This window comes from Gekko japonicus, unplaced genomic scaffold, assembly GCF_001447785.1.
Source record: "Gekko japonicus isolate JY-2015 unplaced genomic scaffold, Gekko_japonicus_V1.1 scaffold126, whole genome shotgun sequence".
In the NCBI taxonomy this organism is placed as follows: Eukaryota; Metazoa; Chordata; class Lepidosauria; order Squamata; family Gekkonidae; genus Gekko; species Gekko japonicus.
Genome location: NW_015162477.1, coordinates 537,578 through 561,548, shown reverse-complemented (window position 1 = coordinate 561,548; position 23,971 = coordinate 537,578). Strand labels below are relative to the sequence as shown.

Here is a 23,971-nt window from a genome sequence, read left to right as displayed (position 1 = left end):
AAACAATATACTTGTAGAGTTCTTGTTTTTCACATTTTCTGTATTAGTAAATTAGTTATTTTGAGAGAACTTTCTGAGCATTTTCTTTTCTTCAAAGAGCCGTTTATCAGAGTCCTTCTGCCCTTACTTCGGCTTTCTGTCTCTAAAATCATATACAGTTTTCACTGCTCCCGCACTCACTTCTGCTGCAGAGTCTTCATCCGTTCCCGAGGCAGCTGAGTCACTTGACTTAGTTTCTTCCTCTTTAGATTCTTCCCCCGATCCCAGCTGATGTCTCAAAAATTCTTTGGCTTTGAAGATAGAGTCTATCTTCTCCCTTCTATCATTGATTTTAAAGATGACACCTTCAGGGATCCCCCACCTGTACTGTACTCAGGTTGTTTGAAGGAAAGAAATTAAATCCTTATAGCTCTTTCTCTTCTGACGAATTTCAAACAGAATGTCTTTTAAAGTCTTAATAATTGTATTCCCAAGTTTCAGTGGAGTTGCTGAAGTTGCCTTTAGTATGGCATCTCTGGTCTGTCTTCTTGCAAATCTCACCACAATCTCTCCAGGCAGGCTATTTTTTTTTAAATATAGTTGGAGTATGCCCTGTAGGCTGTTTCCATATCTTTTATTATTTCCTCCGCTGGCAATCCTGTCACTGGAGCGATAATCTCACCCAGAGTCTTTTTCAAATCTTCTTTTATCTCAGGGACCCCCTGGAACCTGAGAATCATATTAGCCTTTTCCATTTGCAGCTGCAACAAACGATTTTCTTGGAGATTTTGTTTCGCTTCAACTTCACCCATTCTTTTCTTCATCTTCTTGTTTGAGGTGTCCATCTCTGTAACTTTCTTAGCCACCAGCTCCACTTTTTCTTCCGTTTCTGCCAGCTGGCGCTGTTGTAAAGCGAAGTTTTTGATTTAACGAGGGCAGTTGCTGGTTAATACCATCGAGCTGATCCATCACTGGCTTGAGCATATCCGCTAACAGCTTCATGACGTCAGCTCCCTTGTCGTGCCTCGGACTCTGGCTGCCAGGCTTGGCTTTAAACTTTCCTCGAGGCACCGCCATTTTTCAACTTTGTTTACACTTTCAAACCGCTTCTCCCGGGCTCGAAGCACTCGTCAATTCGCTTTTTAGACTCAAGTAAGTCTCTCAAAATACACATGCTGTCTTTTTCCTCCCACTCCCCCTTCGCTGTGATTTATCTGTCCATGCGCTTCAGAGGCGTCCCTCTTTGCGCTCCACTTTTCCCTGGGGGGGGTACTGTTTATCAAAGTTGGTTTACTTAGAACTCACGTTCTTTGTTGGTCACATTCCTGACTTTGCTCACATCAATCGTTGTTCCGCTCGATCTCCCCCGCTTGTCCCGGTCGGGTTAGCTTATGCCCTAAGACCACTCATTGGCAGGACAATCAGAGCGGAGGGAAGCCTCAATTCTCTGGCAGCAAGCCGTCGAAGACGTTATCCCTCAAAAGCTCTCTGGCCTGGAGCCCTTCACAAAGGCTCCGTGGGAGTGCCACTTGAGGTGGCACCCCTCCATGCCGATGTTGTGCTAATCGCCTCCCCAAGCTCTGGGGAGAGCGACTGCCATCACCAATCCATAGACTGGAAGTCATCATGAAGTTTACTTGAGATTAGTAGAATAATTATAGGCATGCAAAAAGGATTTTTCCTTAACTTACAGAAGTGTGTATAATGTAGACAATTGTATTTGAGATGTATTCAGTGTCTGATGGCAACTTACAGTGTATTTTCATGAAATATATTTTCACCAGTGTAGTTTCACAAAAAAACCCATACTTTTATAGCCTCAAAAGTCATTGTGTTTCAAAACACCCAGATCCTGTGTCAAATGTTAAACATTATTAATTTTTCCTGCCCCTATTTGTGTGGTTAATTTGTACCCCATGTACTGTTCTACTTGTGATGAAGTAAATGATCTTTGACGTGGTCTCTGTGCTTCACACCATGGGATTCAGTGTGCCTGCGCTGGATCGATCGGTATTGTAGGAAGCTTTAACAGATTTTCGTACCAAGACCTCAAGCATGCGCAAGAATCCCAACCACGCATGCCCAGAAGGGTGGGCGCAGACATCCCGCCAGTTCCTTTCTTTCCACCGCGCTGGAAACACCTTTCCTTGGTCAGTGATATTGGTAGCTATTTTTCCTCAGAGGCTCTTCGGATTTCTCTTTGGGTTTCTCTTCGTTTTTTCTCCTTTTCCTTCGCTTCTTTGTTTTTTCCTTAAAAACAAACATTATTTACGTTTGAGGGGGAAGTTTTGTCTTACCTCAGTTTGGCCTTCGGCCTCCCCCCCCCCTCTTTTTCTTCTCCATCTAGTTTATTTTATGGAGAAAAGGTGGGGCTTTTTCAAGCTTTGTACTGTGTGTGGCAGTAAGCTTACTCCGCCGGACAGTCACACCCTTTGTATTTTTTGTCTTTGTGAGACGCACCAACCAGAGTCCTGCCGGCATTGTGCCAGGTTTTCCAATCAAACTAGGAAGAATAGAGCGGCGTGTCTCCGAGTAGTGTTACTAGAATCGGCGCTAAACCCCACTTCAGTCATGGATCCAGAAGTACCAATGAGACCATCGACATCGATGGCTCCGGCATTGAAGTCTTCGTCCGACATAGTCCAGTCGACACCGAAGCATCCGGCACCGACAACGCAGTCTTCGGCGTCCCATAAAAAAGAAAAAGAAAAAATCGAGTAAAGATCATAAATCCGCCAAGAAGGGTTCCTCTAAGCTCCTGAAGGCGGCGAAGTCTGGAAAGGTTGCGGGTTCTGCACCGGGTAATGCCCCTAAGGCACTCCTTGTTCCTACGACTGTACCGGCATCGGAGGCTCCAGTCGCTCCACCGATACCAACCATCCAGCTGATGGACTCTCCAATACACCAGCTAAACCATGAAACGCTGGCGGACATGCGTCCATTCTCCAACATCGAGGATGTGGAAATCCTCAGCCATCCCCTGGGCACGGATCATTCTCCCTCTGCTCAGTCATCGGCATCGCCACTTTTGGACTTCCATACTGACATAGATGCAGGTCGGCATGGACAGATCCCTTCCAACACTCAATGTCATCCTCCCCGTCTGTTTTCCGAAGATAGACCTTTCGATATCAATGATCGGGCTGATAGGGGCCGCTCACGGAGACGACATGCTACATTGTCTCCCAGATGTTCCCGCTCTCAGAGTAGATCCCCATGAGTCTTCCTGCCTCCACTCCCTTGGCCTTTCCATTGTACAACCTCAACCAGTCGTTACAGATGCTGTATTCGATGTGGTACAATTAGACACATCAACAGCTATAGCACTACCCATGTCCACGTTCCTGTTACAGGTGGCTAAAACACCATGGGATAAGCCATCATTGGCTCCAGTGTCCACACGCTGCATGAACCACGTGTACAGAGTCCAGGAAACGGGAGCGGAATTCTTATTCGCCCATCCTCAACCAAATTCATGGTAGTTACTTCCTCATCCAAGTCGAAGAGAACCCATTCTGCCCCGTCAGACAGGGAAAGCAGAAAGCTAGATGCATTCGGCTGACGTTTCTACTCTACAGGAGCACTCGGAGCGAAGACCACGAACTACTTAGCATGTATGAGTAGATATCAATTCACTTTATGGGAAAGGCTCTCTGAACTCCTAGCAACCCTTCCAGACGATAAGCGTCAGTCAGCCCGCATCATCCAAAAGGAGGGCATGGTGCTGGCAAAACAACAAATTAATACTGCTAAACATGCCCTAGACACCTGCTCAAGAACAATGGCTTCAGCCATCGCTGTCTGAAGACATTCCTGGCTACGCAACACTAATTTGCAGCCGGATACCAGGACATGCGTGGAGGATCTCCCCTTTGATGGCCTTTTCAGTAGTACCACAGACACCATATTACAAGATATGGATAAAAGCATAAAAGCCTCTCATGCTCTGGGCATTTCTTTCTCCACAAGACAACAATATCGGGCTCGTCCTTGGTCTAGACCCTGGCATAAATGCACCCCAAACCGTCAGTCTCCTGAGCGGCAGTGGAGTACATCCTCTGGAGGCCAGAAGCCTGCATTTCAGAAACCTAGATTTGTTTTTGGTTTTTTTTACAATTTATTAGGATATATTAAAAAATCAAAAAGTCCAAACATATATCAAATCTTATACAGTTATATATCCTTCCCTCCTCCCTTCCCCCCCTTCTTGGCTTCCCACAGTGCTCCAACCTCCAGCCCAATTCTTAAATTTTCTTTAAACCTCCCTTTTACCTTATTTACATCCACAGGTAACTTATCCTTCAATTGTTATTCTTATACATTATCTATTTTCTGCTATCTTTCAGTTTTCAATAATTCTAAAAGCAAAGTAAATTGTCCTTTACATCCCAATATTTCTCCAAGTAGTCTTTAAAGTCTTTCCAGTCTGCAAAAAATTCTTCTGCCTCCATATTATTAAGTTTCCTTGTCATTTTATCCATTTCAGCCATAAAGAGTAGTTTTTTAACCCATTCCCCAACTTACGGGATCCTATCTTGTTTCCAACATTGGGCATATGTCATTCTAGCAGTCGTAATCATATACCACATCAATGTCCTTTTTGCCATATTGACTTCTTCCATTTTAAGTCTCAAAAGTAATATTTCCGGTTCTTTCTTAAATTTACATTTCACAATTTTTTCCATTTCTGCATGTACCTCAGCCCAGAACAGTTTTGCCTTTTCACATATCCACCACATATGATAAAACGAGCCCTCCACTTTTTTACACTTCCAACATTTGTTTGACATATTACTATTCATATTTGCAATCTTTTTTGGTGTCATATACCATCTATACATCATCTTATAGCAATCAGAAACCTAGATTTGGATCGGGACAACAACCCTCCCGCCATAAGCAGACTAAGTCCACTAAACAGGGTTTTTGACTTCCATGTTTTCCAGTCACATCCCAATAAGGACAAAGAAGAAAAAAGGGGAAAAAACTGAACCTAAACCTAGAATTCAGAACCTAAAAAAGTTAGTCAAGAGTAGAAAAGGGCCAACTCTAAAACTCTAATTATAAAACATACAAATATATATATGTATTTATTCACCATAAATTAAAATAACAAACAAGGGCCCATTCAAACCTCATATACAAATACAAAAACATAAACATACAAGGGCTAATAAGATAGTCCTAATGCGTTTCGGCCTTTACAGGCCTTCCTCAGAGGTCTAATACAGACAGAACATATTGGCTGATATGCAAAAATACATACAATCCTACATATACAAAATATGGAATAAAGACCAGAAACCAATTGTTCCAAAGTTTAACCACTAGGCAAGGAAAAGAAATACAAAAATACAAATGAAGCCTCCAGTGTAATCACATGTCCAGTGGTACTTCTCTCTGGTCAACTGTATATTCTTCTGAGATTGTACAGCCAAATGTTCCCAATCAAATGTTCCTTAGGTACAAGGAACTCTAATCTGGGAGAACTGGGTTTGATTCCCCACTCCTCCACTTGCAGCTGCTGGATGATCTTGGGCAAGCCATAGTTCTGTCAGAGCTGTTCTTGAAAAGAGCAGTTTCTGTCAGAGCTCTCTCAGCTTCACCTACCTCACAGGGTGTCTGTTGTGGGGAGGGAAAGGGAAAGGAATTTGTAAGCCGCTCTGAGACTCCGAGTGAAGGGCGGGGTATAAATCCAATCTCTTCCTTTTCTTCTTCTTAAATGTGGTCAAATGCCTGCTGAAAGAGCACCATCTTGCAGGCCTGTGGAACTGAAGTAAGTTCCACAGGGCCCTGGTGTCCTCAAGGAGCTCGTTCCACCAGTGCGGTGCTGCCTCAGAAAAGACTCTAGCCCTGGTAGTGGTCAGTCTGGCCTCTTTAGGGCCAGGGAGCACTAAGAGGTTTTGTGTCCCTGCACGTAGTGCTCTCTGGGTAACATGTGGGGAAAGGCGGTCCCTCAGGTATGCTGGTCCCTGACCATATAGGGCTTTATAGGTAAGCACCAGCACCTTGGAGTGAATTCGGTATGCTATAGGCAGCCAGTGCAATGCTTTCAGCGCAGGCTGGATGTGTTCTCGTGGAGAGAGACCCAACATCAGCCTGGCCGCTGCATTCTGCACCAGCTGCAGCTTCTGAATTTGGGACAAGGGTAGCCCAATGTAGAGAGCATGACAGTAGTCTAATCTTGAGGTGACCATTGCATGGATTACTGTTGCCAAGTCGCTACGTTCAAGGAAGGGAGCCAACTGCCTAATCAGCTGAAGAGGGTAAAAGGCTGACTTGGCATTGGCTGCTACCTGGGCCTCCATCATTAAGGAGGCATCCAAGAGCACTCCCAGACCCCTAACCTCTGGCGCTGGCACCAAAGGCACCCCATTGAAGGTTGGGAGTGAGATCCCTAACCCCGAGCCATTGCGACTTAGGCACAGAACCTCCGTCTTCATTGGATTCAGTTTCAACTGACTCAGTCTAAGCCATCCAGCCACAGCTTGTAACACCAGATCTTCTGGCCCAGAGTCTGACTGCCGTCCAACAACTAAACAGCGTGCCCACTGGAACAAAATTAAGACTGACCTAAAAATAGCAATGGAGCAGAGTTAACAACAGCAAGGGCCTTTTGATAACATCCCCTCTTTACTTACAAGCGTGTCAAGTGGAGGAGCCACAGCCATGGTAGAGCATCTCTTTGGCATATGGGAAGTCCCAGGTTCAATCCCCATCATCTCCAGTTAAATGGATAAGGATTTAGGTGATGTAAAAAGACCTCAGCTTGAGACTCTAGAGAGCTGTTGCCAGTCTGAGTAGATAGTACTGACCTTAATGGACCAATGGGCTGATTCAGTATAAGGCAGTGATGTGTGTCAGCAATCCTGGTTCCAGCAGGCATTGCTTTTCAAAGAGAAATTATTTGGTACCATCACAGAGCAACCCTCAACAGGCCTACTCAGAATCCTACTCAGGTCTATTCAGTGGGACTTGCTCTCAGAAAAGTGTTCTTGGGAATCAAACTGTTAGCCATTACTAGACAGAGGGAACAATCCTATAGAATCCTGTTGTCGATAAGGATCCAGATAGATCCTTGCTTGCTGGACCAAATTTACTAAAGCAAGGGGCTTTTTTATCCTTCCGTTTCTTGAAATGGCTCATTTGTTTTGTGTATGTGATATTACATGTATTTGGATACTGGGCTCATGTTCTCTCTGAAATTTTTCTTAAACCTTCAGTGTGTCCTCATATGACCTGTTCTCCAAATCCTTTTGTAAGTGGTCTCTGAATTCTCTCCAGCTTGCTTATATTGTTCTTAAATTGTTTCAACCGAGACCTATCTAATATTGGTTTCAGCCTCATTATCTGGCAAGATTTGCCTACAGTTGTTTTTGTTATTGTAGTCTGCCTGGAAAGAGGCTTGGACTTTGGGCAGCTGAATATAAAAATTAAATGTACAGTTTGGGTTCATGGTCTTCACTCCAGAAGCAAGAGATTAAGGGAGAAACTATGTAGAAGTTGCACTACAGACACAAATTCTGGACAGCTACTACGGCTTTGTGAAACGCTCTGAGAAGGGGACAGTTTTTATTGTGGAATAGACTGGAAGAAAGGAGGGAGGGAGCTGCTTAACTCTTCCTCTGTCAGCTTCTTTTTAGTCTTCTGCTACAGTTGTGTTTAATACAGGGTAGTTACATTTGTGAGCTAGATATGAATCCAGAAAAGTTATATTGTAAAGGCAGCTTTGGGAGGAGGGCTTGGGAAAAGTAGCCAGCAGGGAGAGAATTAAGCACTCCTTACTCTCTGGTTCTTCCTATAAATCAGAGAAGAGGCTTTTCAGTAAAATGTGTAGTTTGCCTCTAAAGCCTGGTTATCCTGGATTATGATGGTTCATTGGGGAAACTGTGGTTTGTAAACTAAAAGTAGGCCGTTTGAAATTTTGTACAAGTTTTATGCGACTTTCATAGTCATTTATGCATTGATACTCTATGATAAAAATGTTTGTGAATCCCTTCCTTAACTGAAAGTATAGGATATAACTAATTTGTTCTAAGTTAATGTAAAAGGCACAGCATTCTGCAAGATTTTAAAACTTTTTTGTGTCATGAACTTTTATAGGGTTACAGATGTGTGAAGTTCACTGAGAAGTTGCAGTGCTGATGTGTGTGTGATACATATTCTGGCAGAGGTCATATGATGGAGTCCTCAAGCACTAAAATATTTTCTTCCATTTCCAGATTATAGAACAGGCCCTTGTTTCACTCAGGTCAACAACCAGATGTGTCAAGGCCAGCTGACTGGCATTGTATGCACAAAGACACTTTGTTGTGCAACCATTGGACGTGCATGGGGCCACCCATGTGAGATGTGCCCTGCTCAGCCTCAACCATGTCGCCGAGGTTTCATCCCCAATATCCGTACTGGTGCATGTCAAGGTAAGCCCTTTTAAATAAAGAGATTATTGTAATTGAAATGTTTTCTTCCTCTACAACAGCTTCGAATGAACAAATAAAGCCAGGTGACTGTTTTGTATATTGCTTACTATTATTCTAAACATCAAACATTTCTGGGTTTTGTTGGGCTGCATTGATACAATAATGAAACAAACGTGTTTGGGAGAGAATTAATTTAGCCCCACATACTGTAAATAAAATGTTGGAGAGGTACCAATAAAGAGCTCCTGCAGAAGCTTAATGTTAAAGATTGATCTGTCTAAAACCCATGACTGGTTGCCCGACTGAAGATTTATGCTCTATTAAGAATAATATTGAATTCTGACTGATTAGAAACGCAGAAAACACAAGTGCATGTATAAAAACGTGCATGAAGAAGAAGATCCTTGAAACAAAGCTAATACTTGGGATCTTCGTTGTACATTTATTCACAATTGTACAATTCACAATGTATAATTTGTACAATTCACAATGTATAAAAACGTGCATGAAGAAGAAGATCCTTGAAACAAAGCTAATACTTGGGATCTTCGTTGTACATTTATTCACAATTTTGTATTGTATATTTACTCCATATTTACTCCAATACTTGGGATTTCGTTGGATTTACTCCATTTTTGTATTGTATATTTACTCCATATTTACTCCAATACTTGGGATTTCGTTGTACATATATTCATAATTTGTACATTTTTTCACAATTTTATATTGTATATTTACTCCATTTTGTATTCTTTGCATACTGTAATTTGCATTTACTGATCATTTAAATTATTTCATAGCATAATAGTCGTTTTGCCTTGTTGAACAGTATCAAGCAGCCAGGCCTGGTTGAATCATGCAAGTCAAGTGGTTTCAAATCACTCAGAGGTTGTTTCAGGCCTAGGTTGCCAATCTCCAGGTTGGACCTGGAGATCTCCCAGAATTACAACTGAAAACCAAACAACAGAGATTTGTCCCCCTGAGTAAAATGGCTGCTTTGGAGGATGAACTCTATGGCATTATATTCAGCTGAGGTCTCTGCCCTCCTCAGACTCCACCACAAAATCTCCAGGAATTTCCCAACCTGGAGCTGGCAACCCTGGTCAAGCCTGGCCCCAATAAGTCCTCCCTCAAAGGCCATAATGGGCCTGGAAAAGGCCCTGCCCCAGCCCCTTGCCTTTTACTGACTGAACCCAGCCTGGAATGCTGTGGTTGCCTAGCAACAGCCACTGAGGGAATCCATTGCTTAAAGCTACATATGCTCTTTTTATCATTTCAGTATTTTTAAACCCCCAAAGTATTTTTTTATTTCACATTTTTCTGCAAATCTTACGATCCTTTTCAGATTTGTAGAAAGATTTGTCATGCCCATTCACAGCCCCAGTCGCTGGATTTACATATCTGCAGATAGGGGGCACACTTAGAAATTAGATATATAAATACTGTAGAATTCATAGGGTGGCTTGGTTGGCCTTCCTTTGTCTAAAGTCAGAGAGTCCTTCCAAACATTCGTTGGTCTCATCTTCATGGGAAAAAGACATACAGAGAAAATAAGCAAAGAGGAGCCAGCAAGCCAACTGCATGACCTAGAAAGATCAAATGCTGCCAGTTTTTTAAACAGGTGAATTATGTGTAATTTAACTGCACACTGATCAAAATACTGTTACCTGATTAGTGTTACAACTTTTTATTGTATGGTATATTCAGAGTTACCTCCCGGGTGTTTTGTTCCCTCTGTTCAGTGTGATATGAGCCTCCTCTCTTCTTGAGGAGATACATATTACAGAGAGTTGCATGTGCAGCTCCTCTTGGTTAATTGAAGTATTGGTGAATTCATTGTGAAACAGCATTAACCGAACCATTTCATGAAAAACATAGCTTGTTACTCTGTTAACAGCTAGTGCTGATGTCCAGTCGAGGCCTGCAGCCTCTGGTCAAGGCAGTCTTTTCAATTGTCAGTTTTTTGTGTTTAATTAATGTGGTGATACTATATTAATCCATATCTACATATTCTATCCATGTTTTCCTTTCTGCTGGGAGCATAATGAAGATAAAAACTATGAAAGTTAATGATGGTCTTACTGTAAAACAGTAGGTTTACTGTAGGGTTGGACTATAGTTATTCCTGAACAAAACCAGTTTCTAAATTATTTCGTTAGTGTTACACCAAGGATTCACTTGCCTTTTCAGCTTCAGCACTTTTGAAAGACTTTTTCTCCAGTGTTTCAGAGCTTTGGTTGCCAGTTAACTGAGCATGACAAATATTTCTAAGCTATCCAATGTGCAGTTGACATTGTTGCGAAATTACACAATGAAAATTGAAAACACTGTGGTAATTTTGCCTGAGAACAAGAAGTGCTTAAAACAACATTTTTTTTTAAAAAAAATCTGAAGTATGTAATTTCACATTGCTTTTTAGGAAGGACTGAATACCCTTCACTCAACATGAATTAGGATCTCAGCTACTGACCAGCTGAGATCATTAATGAAAGAAGCAAAACATGAAGGGCAGAAAGAAAGATAACATCAGAATTTTGACAAGGGATAAATCCTGAAAAGTGCTGAGTGTCTGTAATTTTCATTAAGCTAGACAGAAAGGCCAGTTTCAAATATAGACTGTAAACTCATTCCTGAACTAGGGATAGTCTATCGATTCCAGCTTTCTTCTGGCCACCGCTAGTCAAAATTTGGGTAATACATAGTTATGCATGGCCTTCATTCGTTTATAATTGAGGAAGAATGAAAAAAACCCCTCCCTTTTGATATAATAATGGACAAAACCTTCAAATTGGAGATTCAGGCTGAATTGTTTCTTAATTCTAATGAAAGAAACATTTAGAATTGCAGAAGCAGCAGTTTTGCTTTGTGCATGGTATGGATCTCAACTTTTCTTTTACTCATATAACATGTGTGGTTCTTATTTTGCTAACAGATGTATCAGTGCTGATGTACTGAATGTCATCCAAATATATTTGTTTTGTCTTCCTTCCGTCTGTCCGTCTGTTGCTTTCCTGTTAGTTTGAGGTTTTCCTCTTGGGCTGATAGCGGTGTGGGAATAGTTGCTGTACTGTGGCGCACCCCCTTGTCCAAAGAGGTGGACTTGCCCTCTGCTCATGTCCATTCTACCCAAGAGGGCTTTCAAGGCCTTAGAATAGGAAGAGGAGGTTGCACTGCCACACTCAAAAAATGAGGGGAAAAAGACTCTTAAATGGGTTTTCTATTTTATAAATAGAAAAAGAGATCAAATGAAAATATGCAGTGTTAAAAGCAGCAATGAAAATCACAGAAAAGAAAAAGCAACGTGGTAAATGATGCATAAAAACCTTTCTCTAGAAAACCTGTCAATCTAAAAGGGGAATAAACCTGTAAAAGTAAGGAGACATACAAACATGTTCCTGAAGAGAAGTGGGGGAAGGGAGGATTGTCCTTGGCAGCCAAGAAGCTGCTTCAGGAGCTGTGGGGGAGGGAAGAGCAGTGGCAGTTCAGTGGAGGGGAGAGTTGAGATTGGATTGATGAGGGGCCAACTGTGAGGCTGGGAAAGTAGGATAAATCCAAAACTGGCTACAAAAAATGGGATTGAGAGGTAACTTTATACCTTTTTGCCTGGGATGAAGACGGGAAAGGGTTGTTGGCATTGATCTTTCGAGGATGAGCAAGCCTGAAAAATTCTTTGTCTTTATTGTAGGAGGGGTCTTTCCCTTTTTGCACTGAGAGTGTCAGAAATGTTCTCTTTGGGACATTTGGAAGTCAGGATATGTATGAAACTTCAGAAACTTGTCATAATGGGGTAGGGGTAGAATCTTCCAGTCTGGTCATTTAGATAGGAAGGAAATTGTTGGAATTGTCCCATTGCTTATTGTTTTGGAAATCTGGGTCATTAGAATCAAATTATCTGGGAGGAGGAGCCAAGGTCCTTGCGGAAAACTGCCCTCTTACAATGGGCTTTTAGCATGATTGATAGAGAAGTTGCCCTGCGTTCCTTTCCTCCTCTGGCATGATTCACTGTCTTTTGATATCACTTTGATTCAGGCCCCTTCTATCATTGCTAGGCCCACACTGAGGTGTACACATATATAAAACAAACCATAACAAAACTGGGGACCCCCATGGGCTTAGGTTCTTACAGCCATCAATGCACCATCTTTATTGAAGGTATACTGGCAAAAAAGTCTTACCTAGAAACTCAAGCTCACTTTAATACAAGAATATCTTATGGTGTTAAAGTGATATATTTATGTTTACATATCTACCTTCAATCTGATTGTCATTCATTCTTACTGGAAAAATGAATGACTGTAGTTGGAGGCATTGTGAAGAAGCCACAACCTTCACTACTGGCATCTAATGTTCCAATTTTCCCTGACAAGCATCTGGAAGGGGGTGGGGGGCTGAGTGTGTCCTTGCATTATACGTGTTATGTATTGGGGTTGGAACATCCCAGGACTGTCTACCAGAGACTGGCTGAGCTTGGAGCTCTAGAACAATAGCCCACCAGGACTCTGGAGTTGACCAATGAGGAATTAATGTTATGTAAATAGCCTATCATTGGGAGTTGGGTGTGGTTGGGTGTGGTGTTTGTATGCTATTTAAACAGGGCTGTTGCCCTGGAGTTTTGTCTTGTATCTGCTGAATCACTAATAAAGCTGAGCTGATCACTAGACAGGGTCTGCTCATCTATGGAACCCAGTATTTAACAATACAAGACCTCCCTTCTCCAGCATCCTACCCAATTTGATAAAAGGTGTTTTCTAACACTAATACTGAGTTTTAAAAACATTTAATTAGCAAAGTGCTCTGTGTCTTCCATCTTAGTCCCTTATTAGGAATAGCACTGGTATGACTACATTGGTAGATCTGCCTGCCATGCAAGTTTTAAATCAGTCTTGGTGATGTATTATATATGTGGTGCATCCTATCTCATTTGTGGTTACAAATCCTAAGATTTAGACTAGACTGATAAATGAAACATTAATTTTAATTCATAAACAGTTTTACATTTGTTTTATTTATTTATTAACAATTATACCCACCGTCCTTTTGTTGCTCAAGGTGGCTTACAAATTTTAAATAAAACATAGAATGTACAGTAATACCCCCTTCCCCCATACACAGCTGTAGTCAACCTCCCATTAAAACGGCCTCGCAGCACCTCCTCAAAATTCTTCAGAGGCTGCAGACCCTCAGCTTCAGGGTTACCCAACCTTTTTGTACCTGTGGGCACATTTGGAATTCTGACACAGTGTGGTGGGCACAGCCACAAAATGACTGCAACAGAATGGCTTCCACAAGAGGTGGAGCCAGACACAAAATGACTGCTGCAGCTTATCTTCAATCACACAGTGAAGATCCTTGTGCTGGGGTGGCAGCCGCTGTCCAACCAATGTTTGATAGAACTCTGCATAGCCAATCAGAAGCTTGGTCCCACCTGGTCCCACCTACTTTCTAAAACACTTAGTGGGCACTTGGATAGGTATTGGCTGGCATGCCTATGGACACTATCTTGGGAACCCCTGCTCTGCTTCAAGAAGCCTGTTTCATAGCATGTGAGATACTACAGAGGAATCACAGGCTGTAGCCAGTGCCAAGTGTGCTACCTTAACTGGAGGAACAACCAGCAAATGCCAGTCTGAGGGCCATAGTTAGCATATGGGGAGAAACACTACCATAAGGATTAAATTTGTAAAGTACATAAAGCATTTTCCTGAGTTAAATGGACACCCGCCACATTTTTTTCCCCGTGCTTTTAAAGGCTAAAACTTGTCCTGCAACTCTGTGAAGCTAAGCTCCTACACAGTGTTTATTTAAACATATTTTATGAAGCCTCAATTTCTATCAGGATTTCTGATCTTTAAACTTGCACATAAGCTACCCAGTCATCATGAAGGGAAGTCAGATAGTGGTTTTCAAAAGTGTGTGTTCAAATCTCATAGGTAGTTATCATTTACTTAGAAAACTGTCCACACAGGCAAAGCGCCTTTTTTCACTTGCCAGATATTATCAGGAACACATGGAAACATTCTACCTAATGTATAGCATATTGAACCTCTTGGAATATGCAGCTTGGCCTGCAATTTAATTTATTTGATGTTGTTAGGACTTCAAAGCTTTTGGCAGCTTATTTGATCCTTAGAAGCATAAATAATTAGAAATTGGACAGTATGAGAAAATAAAAGAAGTATTTTATCAGGTTGTTTTAGGATTTTGTAAATTGAAATAATACAGTTTTGATTTAACATTCTGCTCAGCCAAATGATGCCACAATCCTTTTCAGAGTGAGGCATGAGAAATATCACAAGCTTTAAAAGAGCTGCTTGCAGAAACCTACTTGCAGTGACCTATAAAAACACTGAAAAATTAATTTGCCACAAGCTTTAACTTGGCCAGAATCAGAGCCCTCATTGTGTAAAGTTGTGTGATATGTCCAGCAAAATTTCAGACCTAATTTATGCACTCATCTGCATATCTATTAATAGCTTCTCTGAGGTCTTAAGAAAAAATGCATTCATAGAGCTGTGGAGAGTAACATAAGTCACTGGCCTTTCCTTTTTCTGAACAGATATTATTATAAGTTGGCCTAAAACTGAAAAAATATTTAATAATATTTCTTCAACATTAAAATGTTTTCACTTTAGAGGGAAATGTTTTCACTTAGAGATAGAGAGGAAAGCTTAGTATCTTTTTATTTCCTGCTATCATAGTAATTATTTTTAATATTATTTAATGCCTTCATCTCATTCAGCTTTGAAATCCCTTGTGAGAAAGCTAAACAGAGACCCTTTTTGTAGAAGTAAAGGTCACCAGAGGACTTGTATATTGATATTTGCACATTAATTTTCTAGTAACAACATCTGTAAATTGTTAATACTAGCTACTGCCCTAATGATACAGTTGACTACATTTGAATAATCAGCATTGGCAAATGAAAGGTGTACTTGTAATTACCATCGTGCCATTAAGTACATGTTGAAACACAAGGCCAAAGGTTAAACACAGTACTTTACATTTAAGAACTGAAAGAAACTATTGAAAATACTGACATAATAATAATAAGACTTTCAATTTATTCATTGCTTTTTCCCACTCATGCGGGCTCAGAGCGATTTACAGTTACTCAGAGACAATGGCCTAACAATATATTCGTGGGGGATAGGGAAGACAACATACAATATTTAATCACACACATTGTAGCTGGTTGGAGGATCCATCTGCAGGCTGTATCAGTCATGTCCCGATGGCATGTATTCTGTTGGCTGGCTGATGACGTCAGGGCTCTCGATGTCGCGCTGCCACACTGCCATTGCCTGGCCGATTCGCTCCACTGCAGGGAATGCCGAAGAAACAGATTTCTCCACTTTTTTATCTCTGTCGCGCTGCAGATGTCACACTGGCAGCTAACACCTCCCAAGGGTGGTCCCCAATTTATCTACTTGCCGAAGCTTTTGAATCACTGGGTAGATGATGAGCCAGGGACAAGGCTTGGTTGCTCACACCAGCACGGGGCTAGAACTGACAAAGCTTGGCAGTTCAGATGTTATAGTTATGCAGGGGATTTACCCACTGCGCCACTGCTCCCCGCGGCACATGATTAATAATACCTTGTTTTTAATGCAACACAACTTTGGGTGGTTAATACAGCTCTTTTACCAGGACAGTAGCATCATTGCATCTCTGCTTCACCACACTCTTTCGATTGGTGCTGTGATTCACACTACATGAAGGGATGGGTTAGATTGCAGATAACTCTCCATCCTGCCATAAGGTGGCCCCTTCCTGGGCCATTTGCTAGTAACAGGCTCATGTCAACATAACTTCAATGGTCTGATTTTTGATTGGGCTGTTGAGCCCCAGCCCACTCATCTCTTAGGCCTTAACAAAGTTAGTTTTCCTGTTCTTTGTTCATAGCTAGCCTCAGCTGTCAGGAGGTACAATGAGCTAATCGTGGAACGGACCAGGCTGTTGCCTGGCAAAATGTTGTCTAGACGGAGAGGCATGGATTGCTGCCTGACTTCACCTCGTGTAACGTCTGGTAACTTTGAATTAATGTCATACTGTGTAGTTAGTCTCTTAAATGTAGCTTCTTTGTTTTAGTTCTCACTGCTATGTTATTTTAAAATATTATTGCACACTTAAATAAATATCCTTTGATTATACTTGCTGTGTTCTGTGCTTCAGGTGCTTCAATCCTACTCCAGTACCTTAGACCTTAAGAGTCCACCTACCAGGTTAATTGTTGTGGAAACTTATTCTGCAAGTGGCCTACCTTGCAGGGCTGACTTTCTTGATTAGTCCCAGTAAGGTTAGAAGCTTGCCCCTTAGCTCCTAACTGTGTGGGTAGTCCAAGGGGCTGGTGGCAGGTTTTGTGCTCTGCCAGGCCTGTACCAAGAATCTCTTGGATTGGTAATTCTTGACACTCTCACCATTTTATTATTCAGGACATAAATTGGATAATGTTAAATACCTGATCTGACTCCATCCAGATCCTTTGCGTTCGAAGAAGAAGAAGAATAGATTGGATTTATACCCTACCCTTCACTACCCGAAGGAGTCTCAGAGCGGCTTACAATCTCCTTTCCTTTCCCCTCCCCACAACAGACACCCTGTGAGGTAGGTGGGGCTGTGAGAGCTCTTGAGAGAACTGCTCTTGAGAGAATAGTTCTGAAAGAACTTATGACTGACCCAAGGTCACACCAGCAGCTGCATGTGGAGGAATCAAACCTGGTTCTCCCAGATCAGAGTCCACGCTCCTAACCACTGCACCAAACTGGCTCTCATTGAAATTATGCATGGTAACACGAAAATGTTGACACTGTGTTTTCTTAATGTCTCATTCAAATATGCAAATACCTAGGAATCATCAGGTGATGAACTAGCATGTATAAACCAGCTCATCATGTGGTAGGAATAGTGGAACTAGGGATGTGCTTTTTCAAAAGCTTCCTCTTGCTTTCAGATTGTGATACTGCCAAAACAATGGAACACTATTCAGGGAAATGAAGGTGTAGTGTGGCACTGACATTTTCCTTCCAATGTCATACTTTGCCCATATGGACTATGGCACAGCCTATATCTGCCATGTAAATGTGCTAGGATCAGGGTGGTTGGCATATTGGTACTAGATAGGTTGAGGATCTTTAATGTACTGAAATTATATTGTTATCACCCAAGATAAATTCCAGTGTCACATTGCCACAGGTTTTCTCAGTGAGTGATTATCTTTGCAGCCACCACACAGATAAATATAAAAAATTGACCTGTAATGTGCAGGGGTCACTTCGTAGGAAAAAAGGTGCAGGAGCTCATTAGAATAACTCATTAGCATAACTTATTTGCATATGCCACACTCCCCTGACATCACCACTCAGGCTCCACTGGACTGTTTTGGATTGCTAGCTATTGGGGGGGGGACGTGAAGATCTGCCCTCACAGAGGAGGGAGAGCTTGTACCTGAATAAAACTTGGTCTTAAAGGTGCCACTGGACTGTTTTGGATCGGGGGGCCGGGGGGGGGGGCTCTGCAGCGGCTCTGCAGTTTACCTGGCTGCTTCTTGCTCTGACTGAGGGCTACTGGGAGCAGGGGGTGGGGCTTGTTGCATGTGCCCACCCCCTGGGCTCTTTACTGCCAGAGCTCCGCTTCTGTGCGCTCCTGCAGGAAATGACCCCTGGTAATGTGTAATGGTTGCAGAATGTACTGTCCTTTGGGCTTCTTCAGGCAATCAAGTTCCAGTGCGCTGGTGCACATAACATATTTCTCATTAGGTACGAAACCTGAGGAAGGCTGTTAATGATAGGACATTTTCGAGGTTATTAATTTATAGGGTCTCCGTAAATTGGAAGAGACTTGATGGCACTTACACACACACACACACACACACACACACACACACGGAGAGAGAGAGAGAGAGAGAGAGCAGATCAAATCAACCCTCATTTAAAGTGTTATGTCTCTCAAATAGTCCAGACTTTATATATATTCTAGGAAGAAGTGCAGGAGTCCACATGGCTTTACTTCATCAGTCTAAATTATGCATTTGGAGTTTGTACTATTCTAAATAAACTCAGTACAGTTTCAGGAACACAATATAAACATTTACTGCAAATTTACTTAAATTGTTTGGCAATCAATGGTTATGATAAACTGTGTTTAAATAAATGACTACATCCAAAAACTTGTAAATTCTTCTTGTTTGCACTGTTCATGCTTTCTCCAGAATGGAGAATTTTTTTAAAAATAAACAATTTCTTACTAACAGTAAGTATCAATGCACCTATATGAGAGGGGAGATTCTGAGACAAACTTAATCATTAATTTTAAAACTTTTTTCTGAAAAAAAAACTTTCAAAACAGGAGAGAAAAATAATTTATGTTTTTTTAACCATCATTTATTCTTGTAAGCCACTTTGAGTATGGAAAAGTAATCTATTTTTTAAAGAAACAAACAGATGATTTTCTAATGTAAAACTGTGAAACTATGATCAAGTACATATTTTAAAAAGCACTACCATAGGCCCTTCTTACTCTTGTTATCTTCAGTTAGAATACTTTCCATGTTATGTGGTGGCAGCGATGAGGTGAAATTGCTGCCGCTTTTTATGTATATTGTGTATGTGGTGGTGGTAGCAATCAGGTAAGACTTATTTTCTAGGATTGCTTAGGGCCTAGAGCCAGTCATTGTTCATGACAGTTTTAACTCTCCATTTTCTGCAGATGTCGATGAATGTCAAGCTATCCCTGGAATCTGTCAAGGGGGAAACTGCATCAATATAGTTGGTTCATATGAGTGCAAGTGCCCTGCTGGCCACAAACAGAATGAAGTAACACAGAAATGTGAAGGTAAATCTGAAGTACTTTGATAGTGTTTGCTGTCTTAAGCTGGGTTATGGTTTTCAAAGAAGTGTAAACAACACATTTAAATTAAAGAACAAGGATTGGCTGCAGAGGTAATTATCTGCCTTCAGAAGATAGGCACTATTTTTTGTTGTTGTTGTTTTGCTGAGTCTCCCTTCCACTGTAGACCCCCATTTTGCTTCCTACATTATTCCCCAGGAACAGCGGAAAATGGTGAGAAATGTGTATTTATTATTTATTTCATGGGATTTCTGTCCTGCCCTCCCCCCAAGCGTGGTCAGAGCTGGTTATATTGGTTATGTTTTGTAAACATGCAACTATAGTTATTTTTAAAGAAGCTAGAGCTCTTTCAGATTTGTTAGTTCCAAGCCTGCTGTAAAGGAGTTATCTGACTTTGACTAAGGCCGAATTCAGACTGGCAGTTTGAAGCGGGAGGGTTACTAAAAAGAGCCGGAACAGGTTTTCCCGGTCACACTGCGCAGACTGATGTGGGAGCATACCAGGAGGAGGTGCGAGGGAGTGTTCACACTGTTGGCCCGGAGGTGTGGCTGTAAGTGGCATTTTCCTCGCGGCAGATGCCTATGCACATAGGCGCAGCAGCAAATAGGGCAGGATCTGGCTGCTGTGGGCCATAGACACATCCGGCCACATCACTACCCCCTCTTCAAGGCAATCACCTGCACCTCCTGGTACCAGAGTGAGGCTAGGAGGTCAGTCAGCGTAAACAGCCAGCGCACATTTTGTTTTTATTTATTTATTTATAATTTCAATTTATAATTCGCCCTCCTCGCAACACTGGCTCAGGGCGGCTCACAGACAGGCAAAGCCAACACATAAAACAGATTAAAACCATATAAAAACATCACTACTATGTTACACATAATTACAACCTATTAAGTGCTCTAGATGTTCAAACAAGATCTTCCATAAAGATGTCGTCTCGAAGATGGTACACCCAATCAGTGCTGCCAGTTCCATGTGGCACTGTTGTTCTCTCTTCCCAGAGCCAGAAGCTAATGATGGTAAAATTATTAACACGGGCTGTTCCCGGTTTTTAGCAGTTAGCATTCACACTTCTGGGAAGCGGAATGAAGTGGGATAAATGGGCTCTCCAGGGTTTCCTACCACTTTCATCAGGTATCTTTTAAACCCGGGAGGCAAGTGCTAAAAGTGGGTTGAGTATGGGTGGGGAATGCCGGACAGATGTGCCTGTGTGAACGGCCCCTTTAATCTGCTTGTGAAATGTTCCTCACATGTGCCTATATCGGGGAAAACTGCCAGTCTGAACTTGGCCTAAGAGTTGGTAAACAACATTATTGACAGAGTTCCTTTTGTAATGATATTAGAGTTTAGTTTTCTTCTGTAGTCCCAGTTTCATACATCTTGGTTCTTCAAACATCTTGGTTCTTACCCTTGCCTCCGTCGCCTTCATTGTTCACTTGCTGAAAATTTGCCAAGGCTTTCTACCTGCTTCCAGTCCATTCAACAATTCCAGAAGAATGGGATAGATTTTGAATTCCTTCCCAGATGTCTGTATAAGCATCTTGGAAAATTTCTGGAAACTTTGCCTTAGTTCAACCACTTCCTCTGGGCATCATCTTCTACTATTAATTATAAGGCCCAAAATCTCAGTCCTTTTGATTGAGGAATACTCCTTCAGCACAAGGAATACTCTGTTCCTTCAGAACAGCATGGTAACATAATATGGTTGCCTGACATATAAACACATGTGTTTGTGTATATGTGAATTATCTATTAACACTTATTAGCTTACTAGTGTAGGATGTATGCATTTAATTTTTTATTCATTTTTAATAAACCCACTAAAGGAAAATCCAACAGGGGGCTTTCATTCCCAATCTTTCCCCAGATACGGTCCTGGGAAAGGGACCACTGTAACAGGGCTAAGATATTTTCATATATATCTGTAATGTTCCCTAAAGTTGTTCTTTGCTGTTATTCTATATTGTAAATAATAGATTTGTAACTATGGATAAAACTAATTAAATGTAACAGAAATGCGAGAAATATCTATATTTGATATGACTCAACTTCACTTTTAATAAATGAAGGAAAAAACATTTTGTACAAAACTGTAAAAGTATTTACTTGGAATGATATCATAAATAAATCAGCTATGGAATAAATAATAAAGGTTGTGGTAGTAAATAAAGAAGTATTGTATATTTTCTCCATGAAAAACCCTTCTGTCTTTACTGAGTAAAAATCTGAGGACATACTGTTTTCATAATAGCAGTAGAAAAAAATGAGGTGAAGACAGCTGTACTTTCTAAATATAACTGCACAGAGTACGGATATTACATAGACAAAGTAAGTGTTTCTGTGTTCTTGGCTTTTGTGCTATACAATGGAATGTTGCTTTTAAAAAAAATTATTAGTATATGTAACTTTATTTCAGTTTGGGTATTTTTCTCGTAAGCCTTAACTTGGGTAAGAAATGCATGTGTAGTACAACTCTTTCTCTGAAATGAACAAAAAAGCCCTCACATGCATGCTACAAAAGCCTACATGAATGACAAGGTAATTATTACTAGCGAACAGAAGATAAAATGCCTTTCCCACATTCAATTTTCTATTAAAATCTTAGCACTTTCCTTTTGTTTCTGAGACAGAGTTTATATCTTGCTTTTTATGTTGTAGTACAGTGCTATTTTTTCTGTACTTTCATTTCCAATGTTATCTTCATATATCAGTTGATTTGTAGGCAACAGCTTTACACATGTAATGTTTAACGTGAAACAAATTGTATTGATGACAAGAGCTAAATGAACCTAAACATATTACTTCATCTTAAAAGGGAAATCAACTAAAATAACACAATTCTCATTGATAACGTTCACAAGGAAGTCATCTGTAGAAATTATTTGCTATACAGAAGACTCTTCTTCAAAACATAGTGTTGATTTAATAGCTCAGTCCTATGAAGCTCTGACATTCGTGGCAATTTCAAAAACTGGTTTGTGCTGGTGTCTTACTGAACTGTGTAATATCTTCTAAGCATCCTTGCCTGTATTTCCCAGCTTTACTGTGTGATGAAGCTGATACGGGGTGTGCTGAACACAGTTTTTCCAGTGGATCCCCAAAAAAGTTGCATAAAAAAGTCAAGTGAATGCTTTCGGTCTTACCTGAGCCTGTCTTGCTGCATCTTGACCGCAGACTGTGACAATGCATTATTTATTTATAAAATGTTTGTAGCTGTTGACCCAGCACTGCCTTTAGTTCCTGTCATAAATGTCCTGTGAGAAGAATGCTAGAACCTAGGGTCAGATAAGAAGAAATATATTGGAAGTTCTGTTATCACATAACTTATGTGTGATGATATGTGATTGAGACTGTGTAGCTTTTCACAATGAAATAAGTTATGGTATGTTATTTATCTTTGTGAATAGTTCTACAGTGTATATTCCTGCAGAAAAAGTGAATGCACTACATACAACTTGCAGAAAACATACATTAACTTACATTAAAGAAAATTATGTGAGACTGAACATTAAAACATTAAAAATGTTCAGTCTACAGACAGGGCAAGTCCTGAAATTGTAGCAGACATTACCTGTTCTTGGCATGAACCAGCTAGAAAAACAAGATATTACATGTTTTAACGTACAGTAATGTGAATACCAAAAACCTAAGAATATTCCTCATTACACATGGATTGAGCCCTGGAAAGTCTAGTGAACCATGTAAATATACTTTAAAATATATATTTGCAGTTATACCTATAGAATAATTATTCCTGTATGTTTAGAATTCAATGACCTTGAACGTGGCAGGCAAGCCTCTTTTTTTTAACCTTTTCAAGATTATGCTAGTGGCAACCGAGTGCCTAGTGAGGTAATTAATAAAGAGCCAGATTCCCCACAGCTACGTTCTGCTCAGATTTTGCCTAATCAAAGAAATATGATTGTATGATTTGAGCATCAGTGCTTAGCTTCCACAAAAGAGAATTTTCTTGGTCCTCCAGCATACATTCCCTTTTAACTGTTGCCTGTCATGGCAGTCTCTGGGAAGATGAAAGAAAGCCTCCAACATCTTAGTGGAAATAGAAGCAGCCTCTGTATCCCAGTGGAGGTCTACTTAAATAGAATGCCAATTTAAGTGTGAGCATTTGATTGATAAAATACAATAATATAACTTTACATTCTTGCATAAAGTACTGTTACGCAAAGTATAATTATAGATAAATATATCATTTAATATATCATAAAATATATCATTTAATTAATTAAGATTGCTGGGGAAAAGATCAACAACCTCAGATATGCAGACGATACCACTCTAATGGCAGAAAGTGAAGAGGACCTAAAGAGCCTCTTGCTCAGGGTAAAAGAGGAGAGCACAAAAGTGGGCTTGAAGCTCAACAACAACAAAAACTAAGATCATGGCATCCGGCCCCATCACTCCTTGGCAAATAGAAGGGGAAGTCATGGAATTTCCCAGTAGTAATGTATGGCTGTGAGAGTTGGACTATAAGGAAGGCCGAGCGCCGAAGAATAGATTCTTTTGAACTATGGTGCTGGAGAAGACTCTTGAGAGTCCCTTGGACTGCAAGAAGATCAAATCAGTCAATCCTAAAAGTAATCAACCCTGACTGTTCCCTGGAAGGCCAGATAATGAAACTGAAGCTCAAATACTTTGGCCAGCAAATGAGAAGGGAGCACTCACTGGAGAAGACCCTGATGCTGGGAAAGATTGAAGGTCAAAGA

The 23,971-nt window shown here is 40.9% G+C and overlaps 1 protein-coding gene across 1 annotated transcript in view; it reads left to right on the top strand.

Moving 5' to 3' along the window:
- FBN2 (fibrillin 2) overlaps nucleotides 1–23,971 on the top strand; it is a 255,889-nt gene that overhangs the window by 31,723 nt on the left and 200,195 nt on the right. Inside the window, exons 6-7 of the mRNA XM_015405784.1 lie at nucleotides 8,202–8,399; nucleotides 19,104–19,229. Coding sequence (XP_015261270.1) covers nucleotides 8,202–8,399; nucleotides 19,104–19,229 — 324 coding nt within the window. The remainder of the gene's footprint in view (nucleotides 1–8,201; nucleotides 8,400–19,103; nucleotides 19,230–23,971) is intronic.